This window comes from Ailuropoda melanoleuca, chromosome 14, assembly GCF_002007445.2.
Source record: "Ailuropoda melanoleuca isolate Jingjing chromosome 14, ASM200744v2, whole genome shotgun sequence".
Classification (NCBI taxonomy): domain Eukaryota; kingdom Metazoa; phylum Chordata; class Mammalia; order Carnivora; family Ursidae; genus Ailuropoda; species Ailuropoda melanoleuca.
In genome coordinates, this window is record NC_048231.1 from 27,568,927 (window position 1) to 27,595,691 (window position 26,765).

Sequence of the window (26,765 nt, forward strand, 5' to 3'; positions counted from 1 at the left end):
TGCTCAGTCTCTCCATCTCTCTCTCTCTCTGACAAATAAATAAATAAAATCTTAAAAAAAAAAAAGAATCAACTGATTGGATGTAGTGAGTAAGGGAAATGGAAGGATCTAAGATGACTCTAGGATTTCTGGCTTGCGCATCTGAATGGCTTAGATGGTATTCATCAAGTCAGGGGATACTAAATGAGTAACCAGTGGGAAGGAAGATAAGTGGGAATGGAAGGTTGGTTCAACATATAAAAACAAACCAATATATTATGAGAATAAAGGTCAATTCTAAAAAAAAAAGAAAGAATAAAGGTTAAAAAAAACCCCATTTTGTTCATCTCAACAGACAGAAGATGCATCTGACAAAAATCCAACTTCTTTTGTGATAAAAATACACGACAGAGGCACCTGGGTGGCCTCAGTCGTTAAGCGTCTACCTTCGGCTCAGGGCGTGATCCCGGCGTTCTGGGATCAAGCCCCGCATCAGGCTCCTCCGCTGGGGGCCTGCTTCTTCCTCTCCCACTACCCCTGCTTGTGTTCCCTCTCTCACTAACTGTCTCTCTCTGTCAAATAATAAATAAATCTTTAAAAAAAAAAAGGTTTTAAAAAAATACACGACAAACTATGAATTATAGAGAATGTTTTCAATCTGATAAAGGGCATCTATGAAAACCCACAGCTGTTACTACATTTAATGGTGAAAGCCTGAAAGTTTCCGCTCTAAGGATAGGAGCAAGACAAGGATGTCAGCTCTTGTCACTTCCATCCAACACAGTACTGGATATTCTAGCCAGGACAATTAGGCAAGAAAAAGAAACACATGGGAGAAGTAAAACTATCTCTACTTGCAGATGACATTATCTTGTATATAGAAAATCCTAAGGAATCACAAACAATAATAAAATAAATCCCAAGTAAAGCTAATAAATGAGTTCAGCAATGTGGTAGGATACAAGATCAATATAAAGTATCAATTATATTTCTGTACACTAGCAATGAACAATCTGAAAATTACATCAAGAAAATAACTTCACTTATATTAGCATCAAAAAGAAGAAAACACTTAGGAATAAACTTTAAAAAGTACAAGATTTGTACAAAGTATAAGACACCATTAAACAAAATTTAAAAGATCTAAATAAATGGAAAAATATATCATATTCCCAGCTTATAGTTAAAATGGCAATACTTCCTAAATTGATCTAGAGTTAAAACCAATCCATGCCAAAATACCAGCTGCCTGCCTTGAAGACATTCACAAGGTGATTCAAAAACTGAGAATAGCTAAAACAATCTTGAAAAAGAACAAAATTGGAAGATTCACACTTCCAATTTCAAAACTTACTAATTTACCATAAAACTAGAGTAATCAACACAGCATGGACTAGCATAACAGAGATGCAGATCGTGAAACAAAACTGAGAGTACAGAAATAAATCAACATACTCATGTTCAATCGACTTTCATGAAGGATGGTGCTAAGATAATTCAAAGGAAGATGGTGCTAGGACATATGAATATCCACAATACAAAACAAAGAATGTAGACCCATACCCTAAACCATATACAAAAATCTATTCAAAATGTGAGAGCTAAAATAATAAAATTCTTAGAAGAAAATATAGGCATAAATCTTACTGACCTCAGATAAAATAAGGGTTTCTTAAGACACAAAAACAGAAGTGACAAATGAAAAAATAAAACGGGTTTCATCAAAATTAAAAACTTTAAAAAAAAAGATTTTTATTTATTTATTTGAGAGAGAGAGAGAGCGCCACCAAGAGAGAGCAAGCAGGGGGATCAGCAGAGGGATAGGGAGAAACCCTGCTGAGCAGAGAGCGATGCAGGGTTGATCCCAGGACCCTGGGACCATGACCCAAGCAGAAGGCAGACACTTAACCAACTAAGCCACCCAGGTGCCTCCAAAATTAAGAACTTTCATGTTTCAAAGGACAACTATGAAAAATATGAAAACATAACACACAGAATGGGAGAACATAACTGCAAAGATTTGATAAGGGACTCATATCTATAAAATATAAAGAACTCAACAATAAAACCACAAATAATCCCATTTTTTAAATGGACAAAGGATTTGAATAAACATCTCCCCAAGCAAGACAGACAAAAAGCACATGAAAAGATGCTCAACATCACTAGCCAATAGGAAAATGCAAATCTAAATTTCAATGATACACCACTTCCATGATAAAAAAGACAGTATGGATGTGTGCGTATGTATCCGTATGTGTGTACATATATGTGTGTATACATATATATATACACACACACATACATATATACACACACATATAATACATGTACATATAAAATATATGTAATTTATATTATTATATCAAGTACTAGCAAGGATATGGAGAAAACATAATTTTCAAATATTGCTGTGGGACTGTAAAATGATACAGCCCCTCTCAGGAATGGTTTGGCAATTCCTCAAAAGCTAAACATAGCATTATCATATGATCTAGTAATTCTACTCCTAAATTCCCAAGAAATGGAAACATATGTCTACACAGAACTTATACACAAATGTTCAAAGCAGCATTACTCATAATAGCCAAAAAGTGAAAAAAACCAAAAAGTTCCTCAACTGAAGAATGGATAAAATGTGGCATATATCCATGCAATATTATTTGGCAATAAAAAGGAATAAAGTCCTGAATATGTTACAACATGAACAAACCTTGAAAGCATTTACATTAAAGAAGACAGATATATAAGGGCCACATACTGCATGAATCCATTTTGATGAAATGTACAGAATAAGCAAATCCATAAGGACAGAAAGGAGGATAGGGCAGGTACGTGTTTAGATTTTTAAGAAACCACCAATTTCCCAAAGTGCTTGTGCCATGTTATACTCCCAAAAGGTATGCAATTTCCAGTTGCTCCACATTCTCACTAATACTTGGGGTCATCAATCTTTTTTATTTGAATTTTCCTGATGAATAATATTGACTAATGTTCCTTATAATCTGCTCAAGTCTTCTGGCCATCTTAATTGGACTGTCTTCATAGTTTTGAGTTTTGAAACTATTTTATGTATTCTCAACACAAGTCCCTTTGTCCAACATGTGATTTGCAAATATTTTCTTAGGCTGCAGCTTTTCATTCTCATAACAGTTTCTTTTGCAGAGCAAACATTTTTTATTTTTATGAAGTCCATTTCATCAATTTTTTTTGTTTTATAGACCATGCTTTTGCACAACCAAAGGTAATAAAGATTTGCTTTTAAGTTTCCTTCTAAAATCTTTGCAGTTTTATGTTTTACATTTAAATCTATCATCACTTCGAGTCAATTTTGTGTAAGACGTAGAGTGGGTTTTGCTTATTTTTTCAAATGGATGTCCAACTTGTTCCCACCCCATTTATTAAAAACACTATTTTTTCTCCATTGAATTGTCCATGTACCTTTGTCAAAAATTGATTAATTTGCAAAAAAATGTACCTTATAATTTTGTCCCACCAATCGATGCATCTATCGTCTCACTAATACCACATGGTCAAGTTACTATTGCTTTATAATAATCCTTAAAATTGAGAACTGTGAGTTTTCCACCTTCATTCCTTTTCAAAATTGTTCTGGATATTCCAACTGCTTTATCTTCCCTATAAGTTTAGAATCAGTTTGTATATCCTAAATACCCTGTTGGGACTGGGATAAGATAAACTCTATAGATCAATCTGAGAAGAACTGACATCTTTAGTACATGAGTCTTCCAATCCACGAACATTACATATACTACATTTTTAAGTTGCTTTTTCAGCTTCATTTTATAGTTTTTAGTATACAAATACTGCACAGATTTTGTTAAATTTATGCAAGATTGTTTTTTGAGTTCTTATAAATGGTAGTGTTTAAAAATTTCAGTTCCCAGTTGTTAATTGCTAGGATGTAGAAATACAATTGATTTATGCATGCTGACCTTGTATCTTATAACCTTGGTAAATTCCCTTACTCGTTTTAGGAGCAGTGTGTGTGCGCTGTAGATTATTTGGAAGTTTCTATGTAGGCAATCAAATTATCTAGGAATAGAGAATATTTATGTCTTCCTTTCCTCTAAGTCTTTTTTTCCTATTTCTTGCTTTATTGCACTGGCTAGATCTTCCAGTACAATGTTGAATTAGGAGAGGAAAGAAAGGACATCCTTATCTTTTTCCTGGTCTTATAAGGAAAACATTCAGTCTCTTGCCATTAAGCATAATGTTAGCTGTAGGTTTTTTATAGACGTTTGTACAATTAAGGAAGTAGCCTTCTATTCTTAGTGTGCTACACATTTTAAAATACATGAACAGATGTTGAATTTTGTCAAATTCTTTTCCTGCATTTATTGAGATGATCATGATTTTCCTTCTTTAGTCTCTTAATACAGTGAATTGCCTTGATTAGTTTTCAAATATGGAACTCACCCTGAACCCCTTGGTCATAGTGTTTTATTCTATTGATGGATTTTATTTGACTAGTTTACTGAGAATTTTTACATCCATGTTAACGAGGAATAGTGGTCTGTAATTTCCTTTTCTTCTAATGTCTTTGTCTGGACTTCATATTAAAGTAATGCCAGTCTCATAAAATGAGTTGGGAGCATTCTCTCCTCATCTATTGTCAATAAGAGCTGTGTGGAATTGGTATTATTCCCTCTTTAAATGTCTGGCAGAGTTACCAGTGAAACCATTTGTACCTGGGGCTTTCTTTTTTGAAATGTTTCAAACTACAAATCCAATTACTTTAACAGATGTAGGCTTATTCACGTTATCTATTCTTCTTGGTAAGCTATGATAACTTGAATCGTTCAAAGGAATAGTCCATTTTATCCAAGTTGTCATATATCTCTATGTATAGTTGTTCATAGTATTCCCTTTTTATCCTTTTAATGTCTTTAGGTCTGCAGCGATAGCTTGATGAACATTGGTAATTTCCATCTTCTTTTTGTTCTTGGTAGTCTAGCTGGAAATTCATCAATTTAATCAGTCTTTTAAAAAAAAAAATAGCTTTTGGGGGCTCCTGGGTGGCTTAGTTGGTTAAGCAGCTGATTCTTGATCTCAGCTCAGGTCTAGATCTCAGGGTCAGGAGTTCAAGCGCCTTGTTGAAAAAAACAAAAAAAGCAAAAACACACAACTAGCTTTTGGTTTGATTTTTCCTTATTGTTTTGCTGTTTTCATTGATTTCTCTCTTTATTATTTCCTTCTGTTTGCTTTTGAGTTTAGTTTGCTCTTCTTTTTCTAGATTTAAAAGTGGAATCTCAGATTACTGATCTTCAACCTTTTAACACTGTAAATTTCCCTTGAAACAATGCTGTAGCTGATTTTCACACATTTTGATATGTTTTCATTTTCATCCACTTTAAAATATTTTGATTTCCCTGTTTTCTTTGAGTTAATGATTTTTATTTCATTATGTTTACAGAATATATTTTACATGACTTCAATTAAGTTTACTGAGGTTTGTTTTATAGGATATGACCTATACTGTTGGTAAAAGTTCCAAAGGCTTGTGAAAAGAATGTATATTCTTTATTATTGACCCATGCTGTTTGCTACACCATAAGTAATAAAATTCTTTACCTCTGACCCAGGAACTTCATGACTGCGCTGACATCCAAGAAACAATAAAAGTCTAACATCTGTAAAAAGAGTGAAAATATATTCCAGACTGTTTCCTATGCTGCTATGACATATTACCACAAGCTGAGCATCTTGACACAACACAAATATATCATCTAAAGTTCTGCAGCACAGAAATCCAGTTAGAGCTAGGTTCTCTGCTTCAGAGTCTCACCAGGCCAAAATCAAGGTATCAACACAGCTTCATTCCTTTCTGGAGTCTCTGAGGATGAATCAGCTTCCAAGTTCATTCAGAATGTTGACTGAATTCAATTCCCTGTGGTAAAAGGACTGAGGCCTTTGTTTTCCTGCTGGCTGTCAGCTGAGAACTTCAAATTCCCTAAGGCTGCCCGCATTTTTCATTATATTGCCACCTGCATTTTCAAACCAGAGATGACGCAATGAGTCCCTTCTCAAGTTTGGACTCTGACTTCTGATTCCAGCTGGAGAAAGTTATCTATTTTTAAGGGTTCATATGATTAAATTAGGCCCATCTGGGAAATTCAGGACACTCTCTTAATGTCCATACCTTAATTATATCTTCAAAATCATGTCTGGCATTTAACAACATATTCACAAATTCCATGGATTAGGGAGTGGATATCTTTGTGGTGGGGGTGCGGGAGGCACACTCTCGCTACCACACACTCAGATACTGAAATCACTAGGGAATTCTTCCATTTTTGTAGTTTTCAGTTCTAAATGTTCCGTTTTTCTACAGCTTCTACTTCTTTGCTGAGAACTTGCAACATTTCATTTGTTTCAAAAGCATTCCCCTTTACTTCATGGCACATAGTTAAAACAACCGCTCTAAATTCTTTGATAATTCCAACATTTACATCATCTTGGGCCTGATGACTGTATCTTTTGTAAATTAAGAGTTTCCTAATTCTTTGGGTGATAATTTTGGATTATGTCCTGGACATTTTGAATATTGTGTTATAAACTCTGGGCCCTGTTAAAATCCTCTAGAGAGTGTTGATTTTTTTGTTTTTTTGTGCTTCATCAGGCAAGCAATCCAGTTAAGTTCAGGGTCCATGTCACAATTCTCCTTCTGCAATTCCATGTTAGAATTTTTAAAGCCTTTTTAGTAGTACCACACGTACACACCCCAGGGGCCAATCTGAAATCTGGATGCTTGTAACTCAGTTCTCAAAGCCTTTAATATGCTGTTTCAAATTAGTTTCAACCACATGCAGTGTAAGAGTGAGTCTGGAACATCAACTATAACACTTTAAGATCCTCTTCTTTAGCTCCCTGCTCTCTATAAATTCTCCAACTCCCAGGGGTTCTCCTTCATCGTACTATGACTTGAAGTCCAGAGTATGAGGCTCTGTACATTGTCATGCACTTCCTACAACTGGGTCTGACTCTGGGTAAAAAGCACTTGGCCTACGTTTAACTGGTTATCATATTTCTGCATTTTAAGAGTTCTTGATATATTCTGGATATAATTCTTCTCTCAAATGTATGTTTTGTAAATGTTTTTCCCAGTTTGTGGACTTTCATTTTCTTAGTGGTATCTTTTAAAGAGCAAAAGATTTTAATTTTTTTAAGAAACTTTTTATTTATTTTGGACTAGTTTTAGAGCCATAAAAAAAGTTGCAGGGGCGCCTGGCTGGCACAGCGGTTAAGCGTCTGCCTTCAGCTCAGGGCGTTCCTGGCGTTCTGGGATCGAGCCCCACATCAGGCTCCTCCACTAGGAGCCTGCTTCTTCCTCTCCCACTCCCCCTGCTTGTGTTCCCTCTCTAGCTGGCTGTCTCTATCTCTGTCAAATAAATAAAAAAATCTTTAAAAAAAAAAAAGTTGCAAAAATTGTACAAACAGTTCTCTTTTATTCCTCACCCCACTGTCCTAATATAAACATCTTATATAACCTCGGTACAATGACCAGGAAGAGGAAATTAACATTAGTACTATACCACCTTCTAAACTACTTATTCAAAATTCACCAGTTTTCTCACTAAGGTTTTTTTTCTGTTTCAGGATCCTAACCAGGATCCCAGGCTGCATTTAGTTGTTATTTCTCATTAGCGACTTCAGTCTCTCTAACAGTTCCTTTGATTTTCTTTGTCTTTCATGATGGTCACTTTCGAAGAGTACCAATCTATTATTTTGTAAATTGTCCCTCAATTTGGACTTGTAACATGCTTTCCCATGACTGGAGTGAAATTATGCAATTTTTGGCAATTATACCACAAAATTTTTATTTGTTCTTCTTAGTGCATCGTATCAGAGTTCCTCAATTAAGGATGTCACTATGCATTATTAGTGATGATGTTTACCTCAATTCCTTGGATAAGCTGGTGTTTGCAGGGCTTCTTCATTGTAAAGTTAACTACAAAGTTTCTCTTTGTCCTCAATACCTATTTTAGGAGAAATGCTTTGAGCCTATGCAAATCCTGTTTCTCCTCAAACTTTCATTAATTTTAGCATTTTAGCTAGACCTTGTCTGAAATAGTTAGTACTATTCTAGTTGACTTAATGTGATCCTCTTATTTCCCTCTTTTCTTCTACATTTATTAATTGGAATTCTACCATAAGGAAGAAATATCTTTTTAAATTTTTTTAAAAGATTTTATTTATTCATCTGGGGGGGGGTAGAAAACGAGCAACGGAGGGGCAGACAGAGAAATAGGAGAAACAGATTCACCACTGAGCACAGAGCCCGACAAGGGGCTCGATCCCAGGACCCCGGGATCATGACCTGAGCTGAAGGCAGACGCCTAACTGATTGAGCCACTCAGGCGCCCCTGTGTTTTTAAAATTTTAAAAAAATTTTTGAGTATACCTGACACACAATTTTACATTAGTTTCAAGTGTACAACATAGTTTTTCAACTTCTCTATATGTTATGCTATGCTCACAAGTGCAGCTACCGTCTGTCACCATACAACACTATTACAACATCACTGAGTACACTCCCTATGCTGTGTCTTTTATTCCCATGACTTATTCACTTCATAACTGGAAACCTGCATTCCTCATTCCCCCTCACCTATTTTGCCCATCCCTCTACCTCTTTTCCCTCTGGCAAATATCAGTTTGTTCTTGTATTTTTAGATCTGATTCTGCTTTCTGTTTGTTCATCTGTTTTTAAGATTCCACATATATATGAAGTCATATGGTATTTGTCTTATTTCACCCTCTAGGTCCATCCATGTTGTTGCAAATGCTAAGATCTTATCCTTTTTTATGGATGTGTAATATTCCAGTGTGTGTCTGTGTGTGCGTGTGGGGGGGGGAAGGGAAAATACACCACATCTTCCTTATTCATTCATTCATCTATTTATGGACACTTAAGTCACTTTTATACTGGCTATTATAAATAATGCTGCAATAAACACAGGGTTTCATATATCTTTTAGAATTAGTGTTTTTGTTTTCTTTGGATAAATACCTATTAGGAATTATTGGATCATATGGTATTGCTATTTTTAATTTTTTGAGGAACTTCTATACTGTTTCCACAGTGGCTGTACTAATTTATATTCCCACCAACAGCGCACAACGGTTCCTTTTTCTCCACATCCTCACCAACACTTGTTATTTCTTGTCTTTTTAATTTTAGCCATAGGAAGAACTATCTTTTCTCTCTTACTTAGTTAATCCATTGTTTATATCAGTTGAATTCACAGATATTTTAATTAAAGGGTCAATACCAAACTTCTTCTGGGAAGGGACAATAAACACTTTGGGCTTTGCATGTGATACAACCTCTATTACACCTACTCAACTCTGCTGTTAAAATGTAAAATCAGCCACTGACAATATATAAGCCACGCATTCTCATTGAGAGCAGTATCACTTCCATGGGGTTTTGTAAAAATTGGTCCTTGTGTGAAGGTCTTACTATTTTTATGAATAAAGCATAGATACATATAAGGTACATAAATTGATATACAGTATATCTGTGGTAACAGAATTTTGTGGTGGGTTGGGGCAGTTAAAAAAATATCTAAAAGGGCTTCTTAGAGGAATTATTTATTTTTATTTTTTTTTTAAGATNTCTTAGAGGAATTATTTATTTTTATTTTTTTTTTTAAGATTTTAATTTATTTATTTGACAGAGAGACAGCGAGCCAGAGGGGGAACACAGGTAGGGGGAGTGGGAGAGGAAGAAGCAGGCTCCCAGCAGGGAGCCCGATGCACGGCTGGATCCCAGGACCCCAGTATCACACCCTGAGCCGAAGGCAGATGCTTAACGACTGAGACATCTAGGCACCCCAGAAGAATTATTTTAGAAAGATTGCAAAAACAGTGGCACATAGGTGGCTCAGTTGGTTAGGTGTCCAACTCTTGATTTCAGCTCAGGTTGTGATCTCAGGGTTGTGGGATCAAGCCCCGAGTCAGGCTCCATGCTCAGCAGGGAGTTTGCTTGAGATTCTCTCTCCCTCTCCTTCTGCCCCTCCCTGCTCTCTGTCAAATAAATCAATCTTTAGAAAAAAATGTTACAGAAACAAATAGTCATGTTTGTTTTCCAATAAAATTTTATTTACAAAAATAGGTGGCAGGCCATATTTGGCCCACAGTCTGTTTTTTTGACAATTCCGTTTTTTTTTTTTATGGGCTAAAATTCAATACTATCATTATTTATCTTATAGCCCAAATTGTTCCATCTTTGACCTTCAGGAGATCCTTCAGGTTGCCTCCCTTATTTTTTCAACAGGCCACCATCTCTTTTGCATTTACCTACTTTGAGGCACCACAATATATTCAAGGCTCGTCTAGTATTTTTCCTGCTCCATCCTATAATAACTATTTCTCTAAGAAGCCCTAGTTCCTTTTATTGGAGAATGGTATTTGGAGAACAAGATCTGGGCAGTCAATGTGGTCATTGTTATGGAGTGTTATTCCTTCTAGGCTGTAGACAGAACTAGGAAATATATGTATACATACTAACTCACATATATACATATATCTATATACTGTATCTATGTGTGTATATATCTAAAAACCATAAATTCATATTGATACCTCTGATTCTAATCCAAAACCACAAGGTTCATTGAGAACTCCTCCCTTTATGTATACCTTCTTCCTCCAAAAGTGAGAAATTAGCCTTTTATATAAGTTTAATATACCCAACGTTGTTTCAGAATGGCTAGCCCTGTGAGAAATAATTTTACTAACTAGACTATACCATTATCTATAGTTCTTTTTGTCTTTATCCTTACAGTATTCAGTCAAGATACTGTTTGCACAGTTTTTTTAGGTTAAGTTGCTCCCTGCAAAACTCAGTGGTAGAGAGAAAAGAGCACACAAAAGTGTAGGTAGAACTTCTTTTTCTCTTTTTACTTACACAGTCTCAGTATTCTCTAAGTAACGATAAAGCCAGGGCTTTGCACAGAAATTTCATACTTGTGAAGTGATTTTGCATTGTTTGGGGAAGAGATTTTGGAAGGTTGCTTACTACACATCCACCACTGTCTTCAGTTACCTGGAAGTTTGAAAAGCTTTAATTCTATTGTCACTCAATTTATAATTTTCCTTTTCATAAGTCATCCATTTTATGCCCTATTTCCTATACTTTTTTTATAAAAACTTTATAGTGTTATCTTTGATGTTTAAGACATATGACCCAATTTGAGTTAAATTTTGTATATGGTGAGATATAGTTGAGGTTCATTTTTCCCCCCATGGATATTCGGTTATTTTTAACATCATTTCTTGAAAAGGCTATCTTTTGAGCATATTTTATATGTTAACAGGAATCATCTAGAAGTATCATCAAAAGTACTGATATAGGTGAATGAGGAGAATCTCTGCAGCAGGCAAAAAAGGGCAGGATCTTATGCAAACATAGAGGGATATGAGATAGGAGCTGAATATACTGTTGATGAGTGGGTGAAATCTTAAAGTTCTGATGGCTCCAATGTTTTTTTTTTCTTTTATGTGACAATGTAGACTTATCCTGGAATATCTACCATAGTTACAACTCCTATATCTACCAACTAACACTTCCATAAGAAGTTAAACCTTAGACTAAAATGTAAAATGGAGCATCCTTAATCCACTGTTTATATACTGACTTCCAAGCAATCAAATTCATCAGCACTACTAAGCAACTAACTAAAATTTCCCTTCCTCACAAAGATTTATTGCCTGGAGTGTGGCATTAAGGAATAAAGACTCTGTAAATAACAAAATACTCAAAATGTATTTCTACTCATGACTGTAGGCACTTTCGTCTCAGACCAAACAATATATGAACTGATAGAAGTTTGAACTGCCTTCTTAGTTACTAGAAGCCTATACTGAGATAAAGCCACCCCAATGAGCGAGTCCGTTTGCCAGGGCTTAGAGCTGAGCTGGGCACATGGTTGGTAAGCAGATGAAAACACGTGACTCCACTGTGCCAATGTTCTCTGACCCAGGCTGTGCAACTGCCAACAAATAGCGTGAACTCACAGCAAATTCTCAAACTTCAATATTTTCTGGTTACTGTTTCTTCTTTAGTCAGTCACAGTCAGGACTGGAACCCAGGCTGTCTGACTCCCAATTCGGTGTTCTTTCCCTGCTAGGATATCCTCATCATGGATCTGAAAAGGGATGTTGGAAATACATAGCTGCTTTGGTGGAAACATCGGAATGCAAGAGCTGTAGTAGGTCTTGTAACTTATTTTGCTGGTATATTACACACTGGGCATCCTGATTCTGCGTCCAGGATGGTTCCAGTTTTCTTAATGAGAAAGAAAAAATGAGTGCTTTTCTAGTTATTCTTGGAGTCAATATTAGAGTTAAGTTGTATTCCACATATTGCCTAGTATATTGCTGAACATATAGTGGAACTCAACAACACTCACAAATGAGAGAGCTCAGAAATAGACCCCCATAAATATAATCAACTGATATTTGACAAAGGAGCAAAAGCAATACAAAGATAGTCTCCTCTTCAACAAATAGTTGCTAGAACCAGACAACTACATGCAAAAAGTGAATCCAAACACAGATTTTACCACCCTTCACAAAAATTAACTCAAAATGGATAACAGACCTAAAGATAAAACATAAAACTATAAAATTCCTAAAAGACAACACAGGAAAATAACGAGGTATGGTGGTGCCTTTTTAGATACAATGCCAAATACGTAATACATGAAAGAAATAATTGATAAACCGGACTTCATTAAAATAAACAACTTCTGCTCTGTGAAAGACAACATCAAGAACATTTGAAGACAAGCCATAGCCTGGGAGAAACATTTGCAAAAGACACATCTGCTAAAGAATTATTATCCAAAACATACAAAGACCTCTTAAAACTCAACAAAATGAAAAGAACCCAATTACCAATTAGGCCAAAGACCTTAACAGACCCACTCATCAAAGAAGATATACAGATGGAAAATAAGCATATGAAAAGATGCTTCACATCATATGACATCAGGGAAATGCAAATCATAACAAGATACCACTACATGACTATTAGAATGGTCAAAACCCAAAACATTGACAATGCCAAATGCTGATGAGGATGAGCAAAAGAGACGTTCATACACTGCTGGTGGGAATGCAAAATGGTACAGCCACTTTGGAAGACAGTTTGGTGATTTCTTACAAAACTAAATATACTGTTACCATACAATCCAGCAATTGTGCTCCTTAATATTTACCCAAAGGAGTTAAAAATTTCTGTCTACCCAAAAACTTGCACATAGATGTTCACAGGAGCCTTATTCATTATTGCAAAACTTGGAAGCAACCAAGATATCCTTCAGTAGGTGAATGGATAAATGAACTTGGTACATCCAGGCAATGGAATATTATTTAGCGCTCAAAGGAAATGAGCTATCAGCCAAGAAAACACATGGAAGAACCTTAAATGCATATTACTAAGTGAAAGAAGTCCATTTGAAAAGGTTACATACTGTACGAGTCCAACTATATGACATTTTGGAAAAGGCAAAACTATAGAGACGGTAGGAACATCAACTGGTTGGGGGGTGGAGCTAGGGAGTATACAGGCAGAGCACAGAGGATTTTTAGGTCAGCAAAACTACTCTGTATATTACAATGATGAACACAGGTCACTGCACATTTGTCCAAACCCAAAGAATGTATAACACCAAGAGTGACCCTAAGGTAAACTATGGATTTTGAGTATGATGTGTTACCATAGGTTCATCCTTGGTAAAAAGTGTACCATTCTGGTGGGTGATACTGATAATGGGGAGGCTATGCATGTGTGGAGCAGAGGGTATATGGGAAATGTGTTCCTTCCTCTCAATTTTGGTGTAAACCTAAAACTGTTCTTAAAAACAAACAAACAAAGGCTTAAAAGGAAATCTCTAAAACACAATAGTAGTATCTCCAGATTGCAAGATCATGGGTAAATATTTTTCTACAGCTTTCAATTTTCTATAATTGTATTCTATAGCATGTATCACTAATTTAAAAAAATGTAACAAGTACCCTTTGAGGGGGAGGCCTGTGAAGCCTCTCATACTCCTTATTATGTCAACCTCAGACTTCTATGTAGTCTCTTTATGGTTGTAAAAGTTGCCCTTGCAAATGCATGTCATCTGAATCTAACATCCAGGTGACAGGTAACATTTCTTACCATGAAGGTACAGCCATCTTCTGTAGTGTTTTATGTGTTAAATACATTGTCCACAGGTTAATAATTAGAAAAGACACACTGCAATCAAGTAATGATGACTAGTCTGTAGACTCTGTAGTTAGTTATCACCTATGTTGCAAGACTTAGAATGGCCTTTCACTTTCCATTCCTGGTTGGGAATTATGCCCTGCTCCCTGATCAACCACCTATAAAGATACGGACTGTTAGGTGGTTAGACTTGGTTACATCATCACCTTGTGGCTAATTTAAATAATACCATGGGCAACATCACACCAAGTAAAAACTGCAAATTCTTTAGATTAACTGCTTGTGGCAACTGTAATTATGCTCCATACACTGAAATGTATATGTAATGAGAGCTTCCACACCGGAGGCAGTAGCGTCTAGTACTGTACGTCCTGACCAAAAAAAAGTCAGTCCTCCCACAGCGATGAAAAGTGATTCAATGGACTGGGGGCAGAGAATGGATGTCCTCTACATTGGGAGGTGAATTAGGTACATGATTCACAGGAAGAGCAGCAGGATTTCCTTGACAAGGTAACTGTGCATCTCAGTTCATCTAACTGATTTGGGGGAATGGGCTTTGTGCACTTCTCTTGCCATCAATTTATTTCTGGGTCTTTAATTTCAATTAGGTGCTCCCTGTTATGCCACATCCCATGCTTCTAGCATCCATGACAATGACATCTCACTTTCTTGGGCTCCATCAAGAGGTTGACACCATCCATACCATGGTAATGATACAATCCAGAATTCTCACTTCACATCCAACCTGTCTCTTTGCTTTATCCCTATATTCCGCCACTTCTGAATTAATGTAAAATCAGGTATTCTCCCCCCAATTGTGAAGAACAAGGTAACTTATTTATTTATTTTTAAGATTTTATTTATTTATTTGACAGAGAGAGAGAGACATCGAAAGAGGGACCACAAGCAGGGGGAGAGGGAGAAGGAGGCTTCCCGCTGAGCAGGGAGCCCAATGTGGGACTCAATGCCAGGACCCTGGGATCATGACCCAAGGGGAAGGCAGATGCTTAACAGCTGAGCCACCCAGGTGCCCAGAAAAAGTGAAATCTAAATTAACAACTCCTACAATCACAACTTCTCGTTTGTCAATCTAGAATATGAGCTGCCCATCCCAGAAGAAAAAAAATTAAGAATTTTGTGGTGTTATGAATTGAGCCTGACTATAGACTCCAAAAAAAGCTAGATCCAGGATGCAAGGTCCATCTTTGGTCCCATTATTTTCCCTCATTCTAGCAATCAACCAACACCAAGGAGTTAGTGTTTTTCCCTATGCTTACCACTTCAGATAGATATGCATGCCAGTGTCATAAGATGGGTGCTATATTTCACATGACCATTTAACAATCCAATCCACCTTTAAATTACATTGGCCAACAGAAGGTAATACTTTAGATAGGAAGTCCAGGCTCTATTAAGGACTTTGTACCAGTTCTTGGGGTCTTTGGCCAATATGGTGATGCCATGTGCCACTTATAATTAGAATAGATACGACTGTAGCCTAAGCAGCTTGTTTATGCTGTTTAGGTGTAAGCTCTTGCCAGTTCTATGCTGTCTCAGAATACTGATCCATATTGAGACACAATGGAGAACTTGCTGGCCTTTAGGACTGAAGCCAGTCTGCCTGCTGTTTGTGGCTGCTTTATGCTTGGGTAGTGGCAACATGTAGTCTAAGCCCTACGAAACACATCATCTCAGCTACCTTCTCTGGACGTGAACCTAGTGTGTTATTTGAACTGTCTATGCAAATACATCCACTTTAGAATTTCATAGGGTGGAGATGATCTGTCCTTTTGATGTATTTATGTTCCTTATCAAATATTAACAAATTTGGTCTGAGTGCAGACTCTGACTCAAAAATGGAATTTATTAACGGACAATCTTGGGCTTTCCATGGTCCAAATTACTCGGGCAAACCCACTGCAACTGTTTCCTGAGTCTGTTGAAATCATCACCTGGGGCACTGAGTTACACCTCACTTGAAACCATCCAGGATGTACATAATTTTCACATTAGGTGAACATTCCAGGTCCCCAGTGAGTGAGCATTTTTCTGGACTGATGATGCACGATATCTTTCAGTGTTTTAAGTACCTGATGATACTGAGCAGATCCATCAACAGAAAACCATACTGAGGACATACTGATTGTTTTTTGTTTTGTTTTTAGTAATAAATCTCCAAACATGGAGATTTATGCTATCCAGCATGAGGGGACCTTAGGCAAGAGGTCTGAAGTTTTTAAAGGGATTTCAATACTTAGCAAATTATCCACATCATTATATAATGCATAATAGTAAGTGAATAAATTTGACCAGGCTCTGAATTTTTTTCAGGTTGACTTCCTAGCCCACCAGCTAAACATGGATTACTACTATATTTACAGCGGTGGTTTTCAACCCCGCTGCATTAGAACCATCTAGGAAACTTAAGATTTTTTTTTAAAAGATTTTATTTATTTATTTGACAGAGATAGAGACAGCCAGCGAGAGAGGGAACACAAGCAGGNTGGGAGAGGAAGAAGCAGGCTCATAGCAGAGGAGCCTGATGTGGGGCTCGATCCCATAATGCCGGGATCACGCCCTGAGCCGAAGGCAGATGCTTAACCGCTGTGCCACCCAGGCGCCCCGGAAACTTAAAATGTTAAAACAGAAGCAACAACAACAAAGAAACTATACTCAAGACCTACCCTAAACAAATTAAATCAGAATTTCCAGGGATGAGATTCAGCCATTGGTGGTTTTATTACATTCGCTGTTTTTAACTGACCAAGTGATTCTAATATATAGTCAGGGCTGCGAATCAGGAATCTAGAGCAGTGGTTTTCAAACTTCAGACTACATCAGTATCACCTGAAGGTGATTAAAATAGATTGCTGGGTCTTACCTATATCTACAGTACCTCATTCGGTCTGGGGGGAAGCCTACAAATTTGTAGTTCTAACAAGTTTCCAGGTGATACTATGCTGCTGGTTCAAGGACCACACTTTGAAAACCACTGATCTAGAGCATATTTTTCAAATTTTAATACGTTTTCAAATTATCTGAGAATATTACAATACAGTCTAATTTAGTAGGTCTGGGGTGGAGTTTGAGATCTGCATTTTTTTTTTTTTTTAAGATTTGTTTGAGAGAGGGAGAGAGCGCACACGCACCCAAGTGTGCACGAGAGGGGGGCCAAAGGGAGAGGGAGGGAGAGAAGCAGACTCCCGCTGAGCACGGAGCCCAACACAGGGCTCAATCCCATGACCCCAAGATCATGACCTGAGCCGAAATCAAGAGCTGGATGCTTAACCAACTGAGCCACCCAGGGACCTTGAGATCTGCATTTCTAAATGCAGGTGATGCTAAAGCTAGTCTGAGGCTCGCACCCTTGAGTAGCAAGGAGCCAGAGCTGCCAGTCATGTGCCATCTATCATGAAAACAAGATTCTGGAAAAACCCTGACGGCGGCCAGTTTTGTATACTAATAATGAAGTGATTCATTTTGATTTCCCGCTCATCCCTGTTCCAACGATCACCTGGACATAGAGTCTACCGGAAAGTCTTGTAATTATAATGTGATTATTGTAGAATAGCTAACATCTCCACTGCGGTGAAGCATTCCTCGCCTTACTGGGTATAGCTGATCACTTCCCTCTCCTGAAATACTCTTTTCATTTGACTTCCATGACCCCACACTCTCTCGGTTTTCCTCCTCCCTCTCTTTTTATCAGTTCTTTTTCAAGTTATACATTTAAATGTTGGCGTGCCACAGGAATCAATTTTTTTTAGATCTTTTCTCCATCTATACTTACTCCCTTGGTGATCTCATCCAGGTTCATAGTTTTATTAAATATTACCTATATACTAATAACACCTAATTTTATAGCAGTCTATACTGCTCCCCTGAATTACAGACACATATGTTCAACTGTGACTGTCTATTAGTATCTCATATGTAACACTTTTAAAACAGAGCTCGTGATCTTGCTATTTTCCCCAAAACGGAAAATTTGCCCTTCCCACGGTTTTTCCTAATTCAGAAATTAGCAATTCCATTCTTTCAGTTGTTTCAGCCAAAAACGTAATTATCATTGACCTTTTTTTTTTTCCTGTCACAAGTTATATCTGATCCATCAGCAAATCATGTTGCCTCTGTCTTCGAAATATATCTGACCCTTTCTCACCACTTGCACTGCTACCACTCTGGCCCAAGCCACCCATATCACTTGACTAGATTACTGCAACCGTCTCCTGAACGGTCTCTCCTCTTGCATTCTGCCCCTCTCCCTCTGTCTGTTCTCAACCTCAGAGCACAGTGACCTTGTTAAACCATTAAGTCAAATTATGTCACTAACTTGATTAAAGTGTTCCAATAACTTCCAGTCTCAAATGGGAAGGCTAAAATAAAATCCTGTCAGCCCAGGAAGTCCTATGCAATCTGCCCCACCACCATCACTTCAGCAGACCTCATTTCTTACTAATATCACCCAAATTCACTGCGTTCTGGCCACATTAACTTTCTTACTTTGCCTCACACACATGAGGCATTCCACTTCAGGGCTTTTGCACATGATAGTTCCTCTGTTTGAAATGTCCTTTCTTTAAAATACCCACACAGCAGCACATTCCCTTATCTCCAAGTCTCTACTCAAGTGTTATACTTTACAGTGAGGTTTTCTTGATTACCCTATCTAAACTCTTCCCAATAGTCTCTAGTCTCTACCTCACTTTCCTTTTTTTTTTTAAGTCCTTAGACACAATATATACAGTTGGCCCTTGAACACAGTTCCAATTATATGCAGATTTTTTTTCAATCAATATACTACAGGACTATAAATGTATTTTCTCTTCCTTAGGATTTTTTAAAATATTTTTTAAAGATTTTATTTATCTGAGAGACAGAGAGAGAGAGAAAGATAGATAGATAGATAGATAGATAGATAGATAGATAGATAGATGCGGGCCTGATCCCAAGACCCTGCGATCAGGACCTGAGCCAAAGGCAGACACTTAACCGACAGAGCCACCCAGGCGTCCCTTCCTTAGGATTTTCTTAAAAACCTTTTCTCTTAGCTTACTTTATTGTAAGAATACAGTATAGAATACATACAACACTAAGGATATACTCTACAGTGACTAACATAACATAAAATATTATTATAAAAAAAGAATACATACAACATACAAAATATGTATTAATCAACTGCTTATGGTATTGATATGGCTTCTGGTTAATAGTAGGCTATTAGTAGTTAATTTTTGAGTAAGTCAAGTTATATGCAGGTTTTCAACTGCATGGGGGAATCAGTACCCCTAACCCCTGAATTGTTCAAAGGCCCACTGTATATATATAAATGCTATATAATATATATACTACATACTATATGTACTATGTATGTGTACATAACATATACACATGTGTATATAACATATACACATACATAGTACGTATAGTGTGTGTGTATATATATGTATAGTATATATGTTGTATATAAAAAAATATATATATACACACCAGATAATATATTTCTTGTTTTTTCAGTATCTTCCTCCAGTAGATATAAATTCCATGAGGGTAGACAATTTCACCTGTTTGGTTCACTGCTGTATCCCTAATGCTAAGAATAGCCCCTGGCAAATAATAGGTACTCAATAAATATTTGCTAAAAGAATAAAAAAACACCCATTTCTATGCTAAGATGTGTCCCAAATGCCACTGAAGAAAGTGTCTTAAGAAGGTAAGAGTGACCAACTGTGGCAAATGATGATGATAAATCAAAAAAGATGAAAACAGTTGATCAATGGATGTGGCAATGTGGAGATCACTGGTGATTTTGACAAGAGCTGCTATGGTGAAACAGAAAGACTGAAGGGACAGAAACAGAAAGGACTGAATGGGAGAAAAAGAACTGAAGGGGCACCTGGGTGGCCCAGTCAGTTGAGCATCTGACTCTTGGTTTCAGCTCAGGTCATGATATTGGGATCGTGGGACTGAGCCCCACATTGGGCTCTGCGTTCAGCTCAGAGTCAGCTTGAGATTCTCTCTCTCCTTCCATCCCTTCCACTTGCACTCTCTCTAAAATGGATAAATAAATCCTTAAAAAAAAAAAAAAGAACTGAAGATAGTGAGTACAAATAACTCTTCCAAATATTCTCTCTTAACATGAGACCACTGCATATGATGCTATACCTTCCCAGGATGCTATACCTTCACTCACTTCTTTTGATAACATTTCTTCCTGTTTTCCTTAAAGACCCAGTTAAGGTACTATATTAAGAAACATCATTGTGAACTGTTATGCTCCCATGTACATACCAGATTACAGGCATACCAGTGCTATCCCTAGGACATATAGTATCCTAAGTAATTCTTTACTTGGCTGTGTCTTTAAACTCAGAATATCTTCAGGCAGGACCCTTACACAAAGTTAATGCTCAATAAATACAGGTATCTCCTGTTTTTTGTTTTTTTGGTTTTTTTTGAAGGGTCACATTACGCCACCCTGCTTTTAAAAAAGACCTACATTAGAATCTGTTTTCACTAACTGAAAGGAATCCGAAAAGGAATTTAGCTTTTACACAAAAGGCGAAAAGCAAAAATAGCATTTGTTTTACTCCAAACTGTTACAGAGCATATACCCTAAGCAAGGAAAGTGGTCCCGCCAAAGCTCCTTGCTCGGAACTACATTCAGTGCCCCAGCATCAAGTCATCATAGCTTTGAACTGTGTCTGTGAGCATTTGTGCTTTATATCTCAATTTAGTTTGTGCATATATTAGCAAGATGTGTCCTAAGGTATCAGAAAAGCTAAGAGATGGGGCACCTGGGTGGCTCAGTCATTAAGTGTCTGCCTTCGGCTCAGGGAGTGATCCCAAAGTACTGGGATCAAGCCCCACATTAGGGTCTTCCGCTGGGAGCCTGCTTCTTCCTCTCCCACTCCCCCTGCCTGTGTTCCCTCTCTCGCTTGCTGTCTCTCTGTCAAATAAATAAAATCTTAAAAAAAAAAAAAAAAAGAAAGAAAAAAGAAAGAAAAGCTAAGAGAAGTTAGTTTTTGGATCTAGAAATGCACAAAAATTTTTCCACATAAATTAATGGTAACTGCTTCTTTGCTTTACACCATTTTGGCTTTAAAGTTTCAGGGGAACATGCTACTTTCAGATAGTGGGAAGCTGTATTTCTTTGAGGTGTGAAAAGGCCTTGAACAGTAAGTTCTTAATGGTTCTAAGAATTTATTATTCTTTTTTTTTTTTAAAGATTTTATTTATTTATTCGACAGAGAGACAGCCAGCTAGAGAGGGAAGACAAGCAGGGGGAGTGGGAGAGGAAGAAGCAGGCTCATAGCAGAGGAGCCTGATGTTGGGGCTCGATCCCATAACGCTGGGATCACGCCCTGAGCCGAAGGCAGACGCTTAACTGCTGTGCCACCCAGGTGCCCCCTAAGAATTTATTATTTTACGTTTTTCCTTCATTTATATCCAACATATATTTTGTTAGTTCCCTGCATATTCAACAAGACATTATAAACAATAGTTATTATAATGCAAATCTAAAAATTTGACTTTTCCCTTAATAAAGATACATTTAATTTACATTTATGACAACTCGAACTATTATTCCAGATAATTCCTACCTTTCCCTGAAAACATCTTTTAATTTTATCCCTTAACTATGTAGTATTTATAAAACAAATAACCATAAATATTTTGATATCCAGACACAGAAAATGAAACCTTACAGGATACATCATTATATAGTCTATGAAAGTTAAGTTCACCAAATTCTAGTAACTTAAATATAGGGACATTTTACAAAATCTATATATATTCTAGTATGTTTGGAGGTACTGCTTCTAGATACTACACACTGCATAAGAAAATTATGGTATTAGGTTTCAAGGGAGGGTTTATATCCATTTCTTAAATTGCTTATGTTAAGAATTCTAAGCATGCATGTTTTGGCATACAGATTGGCAGTGAGCTTCCCAAACAGAGTCATCTGGGGCACTTAAAAAAAAAAAAAAAAGATTTCTGGACTCTAACCCTAGAGGATTCTGACTTAGCACCCTGAGGAAAAGTCTAGAAAATTGACAAAAAGCTCTTTAAATGATTCTGATGATCAGCCAGGTATGAGAAGTATTGCCCATATATCTGAAAACGTAAGTAGACAACAAGCAGATCTGCAGTAATTCCTTCCAGACCTTAAAAAGTTGCATCTTGAACCCATATAAACACAAAAAATTATTGATCCACCATAAAATCATCAGACATGCTGAACTGTTTTTCCAACTGCAATTTGACTTGTATTATTCAATTCCTATACCATAAATAGAGCTGTTAAAAACCACTTTTACTAGATTATGGTGAAGTTTGATCAGTTTTTTGTTTTCTTTTTCTATTTTCCACCGAATCCATCAGAGTCCACTGCTCAGCCACTGCTAGGGAGGGAAAGCCATGAGGCCAGGCTTCTCCTCATTCACCTCCTTACTCACCAGGATCTTGCTGCTCAGTTGATCGGTTTTCTTTCTTAAGAGCACCGCCTACCACAATTGAAGAAAAGAGCTACTATACTTTTCATTTTGTCTAAAGAAAAAAAAAAGTCCTATCCAGAAGCAATGGATGATTATCATTCTAACCTGCAATCATATAATATAGTATGCTCCCCAAAGTATCTCGGACCCATTATGTAATTTAGGCTCATCACTAACTTGTGAGATTCTTTCACCATGTTTAGAAAATAAAGAGGGGTGGGCGCCTGGGTGGCTCAGCCAATTAGGATAAGCATCTGACTCTTGATCTCAGCTCAGGTCTTGATCTCAGGGTGCTGGGATGGAGGCCCCGCCTTGAGTTCCCTGTTCAGCGAGGAGTCTGTTTGTCCCTCTCTCTCTCTGCCCCTCCTCCCTCACTCATACATGCAAGTGTATGCTCTCTCTCAAACAAAATAAGTCTAAAAAAAAAAAAAAAACCACTTCAATTCTATACCTACAACATACAGAAACAATGGGCACCTACAGTTCAGTATGGAGGATCACTTGCATAAGAAAACCAGAGTCAAGTACCAAAATGCACCAAGCTAACTACAGTCCATCAAAGGTCTTCACTGGTGATAAATGGTTTGAAAATGGCCAATAATAGTCACCACTTCAAGAACAAACTTGACAAGAAAGTGTTGAGAAGTAACTAGAAAAATAAATTTTAGGGGTGCCTGGGTGGCTCAGTTGGTTAAATGTCCGACTCTTGATCTCAGGGTTTTGAGTTCAAACCCCCACGCTGGGCTCCACACTGGGCATGGAGCCTACTTAAAGAAAAGAAAAATTTAAGTTATTGCATCCTTTGGGAAGATAATTGGGAAAAGTTTCAATATATAGACCAAGCTATAGATGTGCACCTTGTGCTAAAACTAGTAGTCTGGAGTTTTATAATTTATTTTACAATTTAAACCTGTTAATAAACACTTAACAACTGGAGAATTCTGTCAATAACTTGAGACACTGAAGAAAAAAAAAAAAAGAAAGAAAAATTGACCCTAAAATCCCCGTATTATTCCTGACAGTGAAATGAATTTCTACATGAATCTGTAGTACTGAAATAAACACAACTAAAGAATAAATTACTAGAGAAGTATATATAGATACATGGCAAAAAGAAGACAATTACAAGTCACACAGATAAAATGGTAAGACAAGTCAGGTGGCACCACTATTCGCCATACGGGAGAGATGTAGTAAGATGACAGGAGAACTGGTAAGCAAATGAGTCTTTACAATCAATATAGCACCTACATTTTCAAAACCTAAGGATAACAATCTGCTCATTCTGGAATAATCTTAGCCCCAGACTAAGTCATATTTGACCAACAAGTTCTATGTTTCAACTAACAAAACATGATAAAAACAGTACTGAATTTTTATTACTAAAGCTAACATGAGAGCAACATTGTTTTCCAGCATTCATCACTTTATGAGTATTACATTTTTTGTTGTAACATAACTGAAAAGTTACTGGAGTAGTTTCTATACTTACATTTCAATCACTAAATTGAAAAAAATTGAAAGGTTTGAAAATTTGATTTCATAAACAAGAATGATCTGTGTCATTACTATTTGAATTAAAACCTCCAGATCTGATTTTTAAGTTATAACTTCAGTACTGTATTCAATACATGCCACCATTTTCAAGATGCTACATGAGTCAGATTTCACTACCCCCATTGCAATTTTTGGGGAAACGTTTTTTGTTATAAATTATTTTAAGGATGAATCGTTTGCAAAAAATCATAAGCATGTATCCAATTATGGCAAAAATTAGAGTAGTCTGTCATTTTGAGATATATGTATGGGCTGTGCAACTCTATATACCAAAAAAAGACAAAAGCATTACCTTCCTTACAGTTTACTAAAACACAACTACAAAAATTCAAGCAGTGTGACATGTAGCTTTGCTGCTGGAAGGATAAACAAAACGTAATGTACCGCATCAAATAAATCATATCTAGTTTCTGAAAGCCTTAGTACTACACAGCTCTCAACTGCCAAGGAGTAAAAATAATAGAAGTGCTCCATAAGAAGACATCAAAATCCTTCACACATACCCCACCTACTGAATTCAACCCGACAGTATCTGGAACAGGGCTTCAGTCAAGGCTGCTTCAACTAAGTAAAACTACTCTCTCCTGTACTGTGGAAGACATAACACAAGGAAAGGAAGAGAGAAACTGGACGACGGAGGAAAAAGTAAAAAAACTGGGGTAAATTCTACCCTTGGGGTGAACGACAACCAACGAACAGAAACACCACTTCATTCCCTATTCCATAATCTCAATTTTTGCTCTCCTTATCCTCACTCCATCTTGCTCTACCTTTAGGTCTCCTTTTCCCCCTTTAAAGACCACAGTTGTACACAAACACCGCAAACCAGAACTCTGCTATTTACAGAATGTAAGTACCAGAGCATCTTGCCTACAAGATATCAAACGAACATATTGGACTTGAAATGCCCAATTTAAATCCTGTGGAACATAAATAAGGGAGTAAAACTGAGCAACCAAGTCAAATCACAGAATCTCTGTTAAAAACCCAGAAGCAGCACACACATTCTCAAAATGTTTTTAAACATTTTAAACATATATTCTCCTCTGTCAAGGACAAAAACGTGCTTGAAGCATAATCAATGGCCTAGAATCATTTCTGCAGCTCTTTATTTGCCTTTAAAAAAGTTAAGCTGAGACACTGATTGGAAATTACATTTCAAATATACCGCTCACTAAAATGTAAACAAGCACTGATACCAATTTTAAGATAATGCACAAAGAATAATTAACTGGAAAAAAGTGATTTAAATAAAAAGCACAAAACTGACTTATTCAGGAGTACTTTAGAGAAAACAAGAAAATTGGAAATCAGTGGAATCATTTTCAGCTGCTTCTTCAGATTAAACGCCACCAAAGTGCCGTTAGGTGTGCAAATTTTTAATTTCCAATGAATCACCTGCAGGCTGCCGGGGTTTCTTTTTTATCTGTTGATAACAGTAGGCAGTGAAACCTGAACTCATTATTATGGCCACGAGGTGAGTGCCCTGCAGGATGCCACCTGGGCGCGCTTCCCAGGACCTATATTTTAGAGCCTACGGCTTGCTGTGCTTTTATCAGTTTCCTATCAGGTAAAGGATTTCCCCCTGGCGCTTTAAGAACTCGTGTAATAAGAAATCTCTGGCGGGATTTAAAGGAATAAACTGCTACCAAAATAACCTTTTTGCAGTTTTCGTAAATTTGAAGGAGGGAGAAGGGCACAAAGCCATAAAACCGAACACCCCGTGTCACCGCATCGACCCGAGGGAAAGACTCTAGAACGCGGAGACGGGAAAAGGCGTTTGTCGGGTGTCACCGGGGTGCATCCGGGACAAGACACTGGCAGGTTTCTGCCTGGGGCGATGCTCCCTGCAAGAGCGGGTCACGGCAGACACCCAGAAGGACGCGCAAGTGCCAACTCCGCGAGCGGTTCGCAGGGCTGACGGCCGCCCCCGCCCCCCGTACCTGATGATGTCGTCGCTGTGGCCCCGGTAGAACTTCTGCCGGTGCTCCCGCGGGCTGTACACCACGCCGACGCCCGCCACGAAGTACACGATCTCCTTGGCCGCCGTGTAGTAGAGGTTGTTGCGGCACTGGTGGCCCCGGTAGCCGTACACCCACTCGAGCCGCAGGTGGCAGTTCGGGGCGCTCCGGGCCGCCNGTCGGGCCCCCCCCCCCGCCGCTCCGGCTCGGGCCCGCGGCTGCAGCAGGCGGCCTCGGCCCGGCGAAGAAAGCCCTCCCGGTGGCGGCCGGGACTTCCCGCCTGCCGCGTCCTCTAAGCCGCGCCGCACAGGTGCATGTCTCTTCTGGCCGCCGCTGCCGCCGCTTCAGCCCACGGGCGGGAGGAGAACCCTCGCCTCGCGGAACATGCTGAGGGCCGCGGGCGCCGCCGGCCGTCAAGTGGGGTGCCGCGCGCCCGGCGCCCGCGTCGGCTCGTCTCCGCGGCCCGCAGCGCCCAGGCTATGAGCCGAGCCGAGCGAGGTCCCGCCCCCCGCCTCCACT

At 38.0% G+C, this 26,765-nt stretch overlaps 1 protein-coding gene across 1 annotated transcript in view; it reads right to left on the reverse strand.

Annotated features, from left to right (window-relative positions):
• The window catches only part of EML5 (EMAP like 5), a gene marked incomplete at its 5' end in the record, with an annotated part of 169,981 nt that extends 143,391 nt beyond the window's left edge, over window positions 1-26,590 (reverse strand). Inside the window, one exon of the mRNA XM_034643052.1 lies at window positions 26,229-26,590. Coding sequence (XP_034498943.1) covers window positions 26,229-26,590 — 362 coding nt within the window. The remainder of the gene's footprint in view (window positions 1-26,228) is intronic.
• Between the last annotated feature and the right edge of the window lie 175 nt (window positions 26,591-26,765).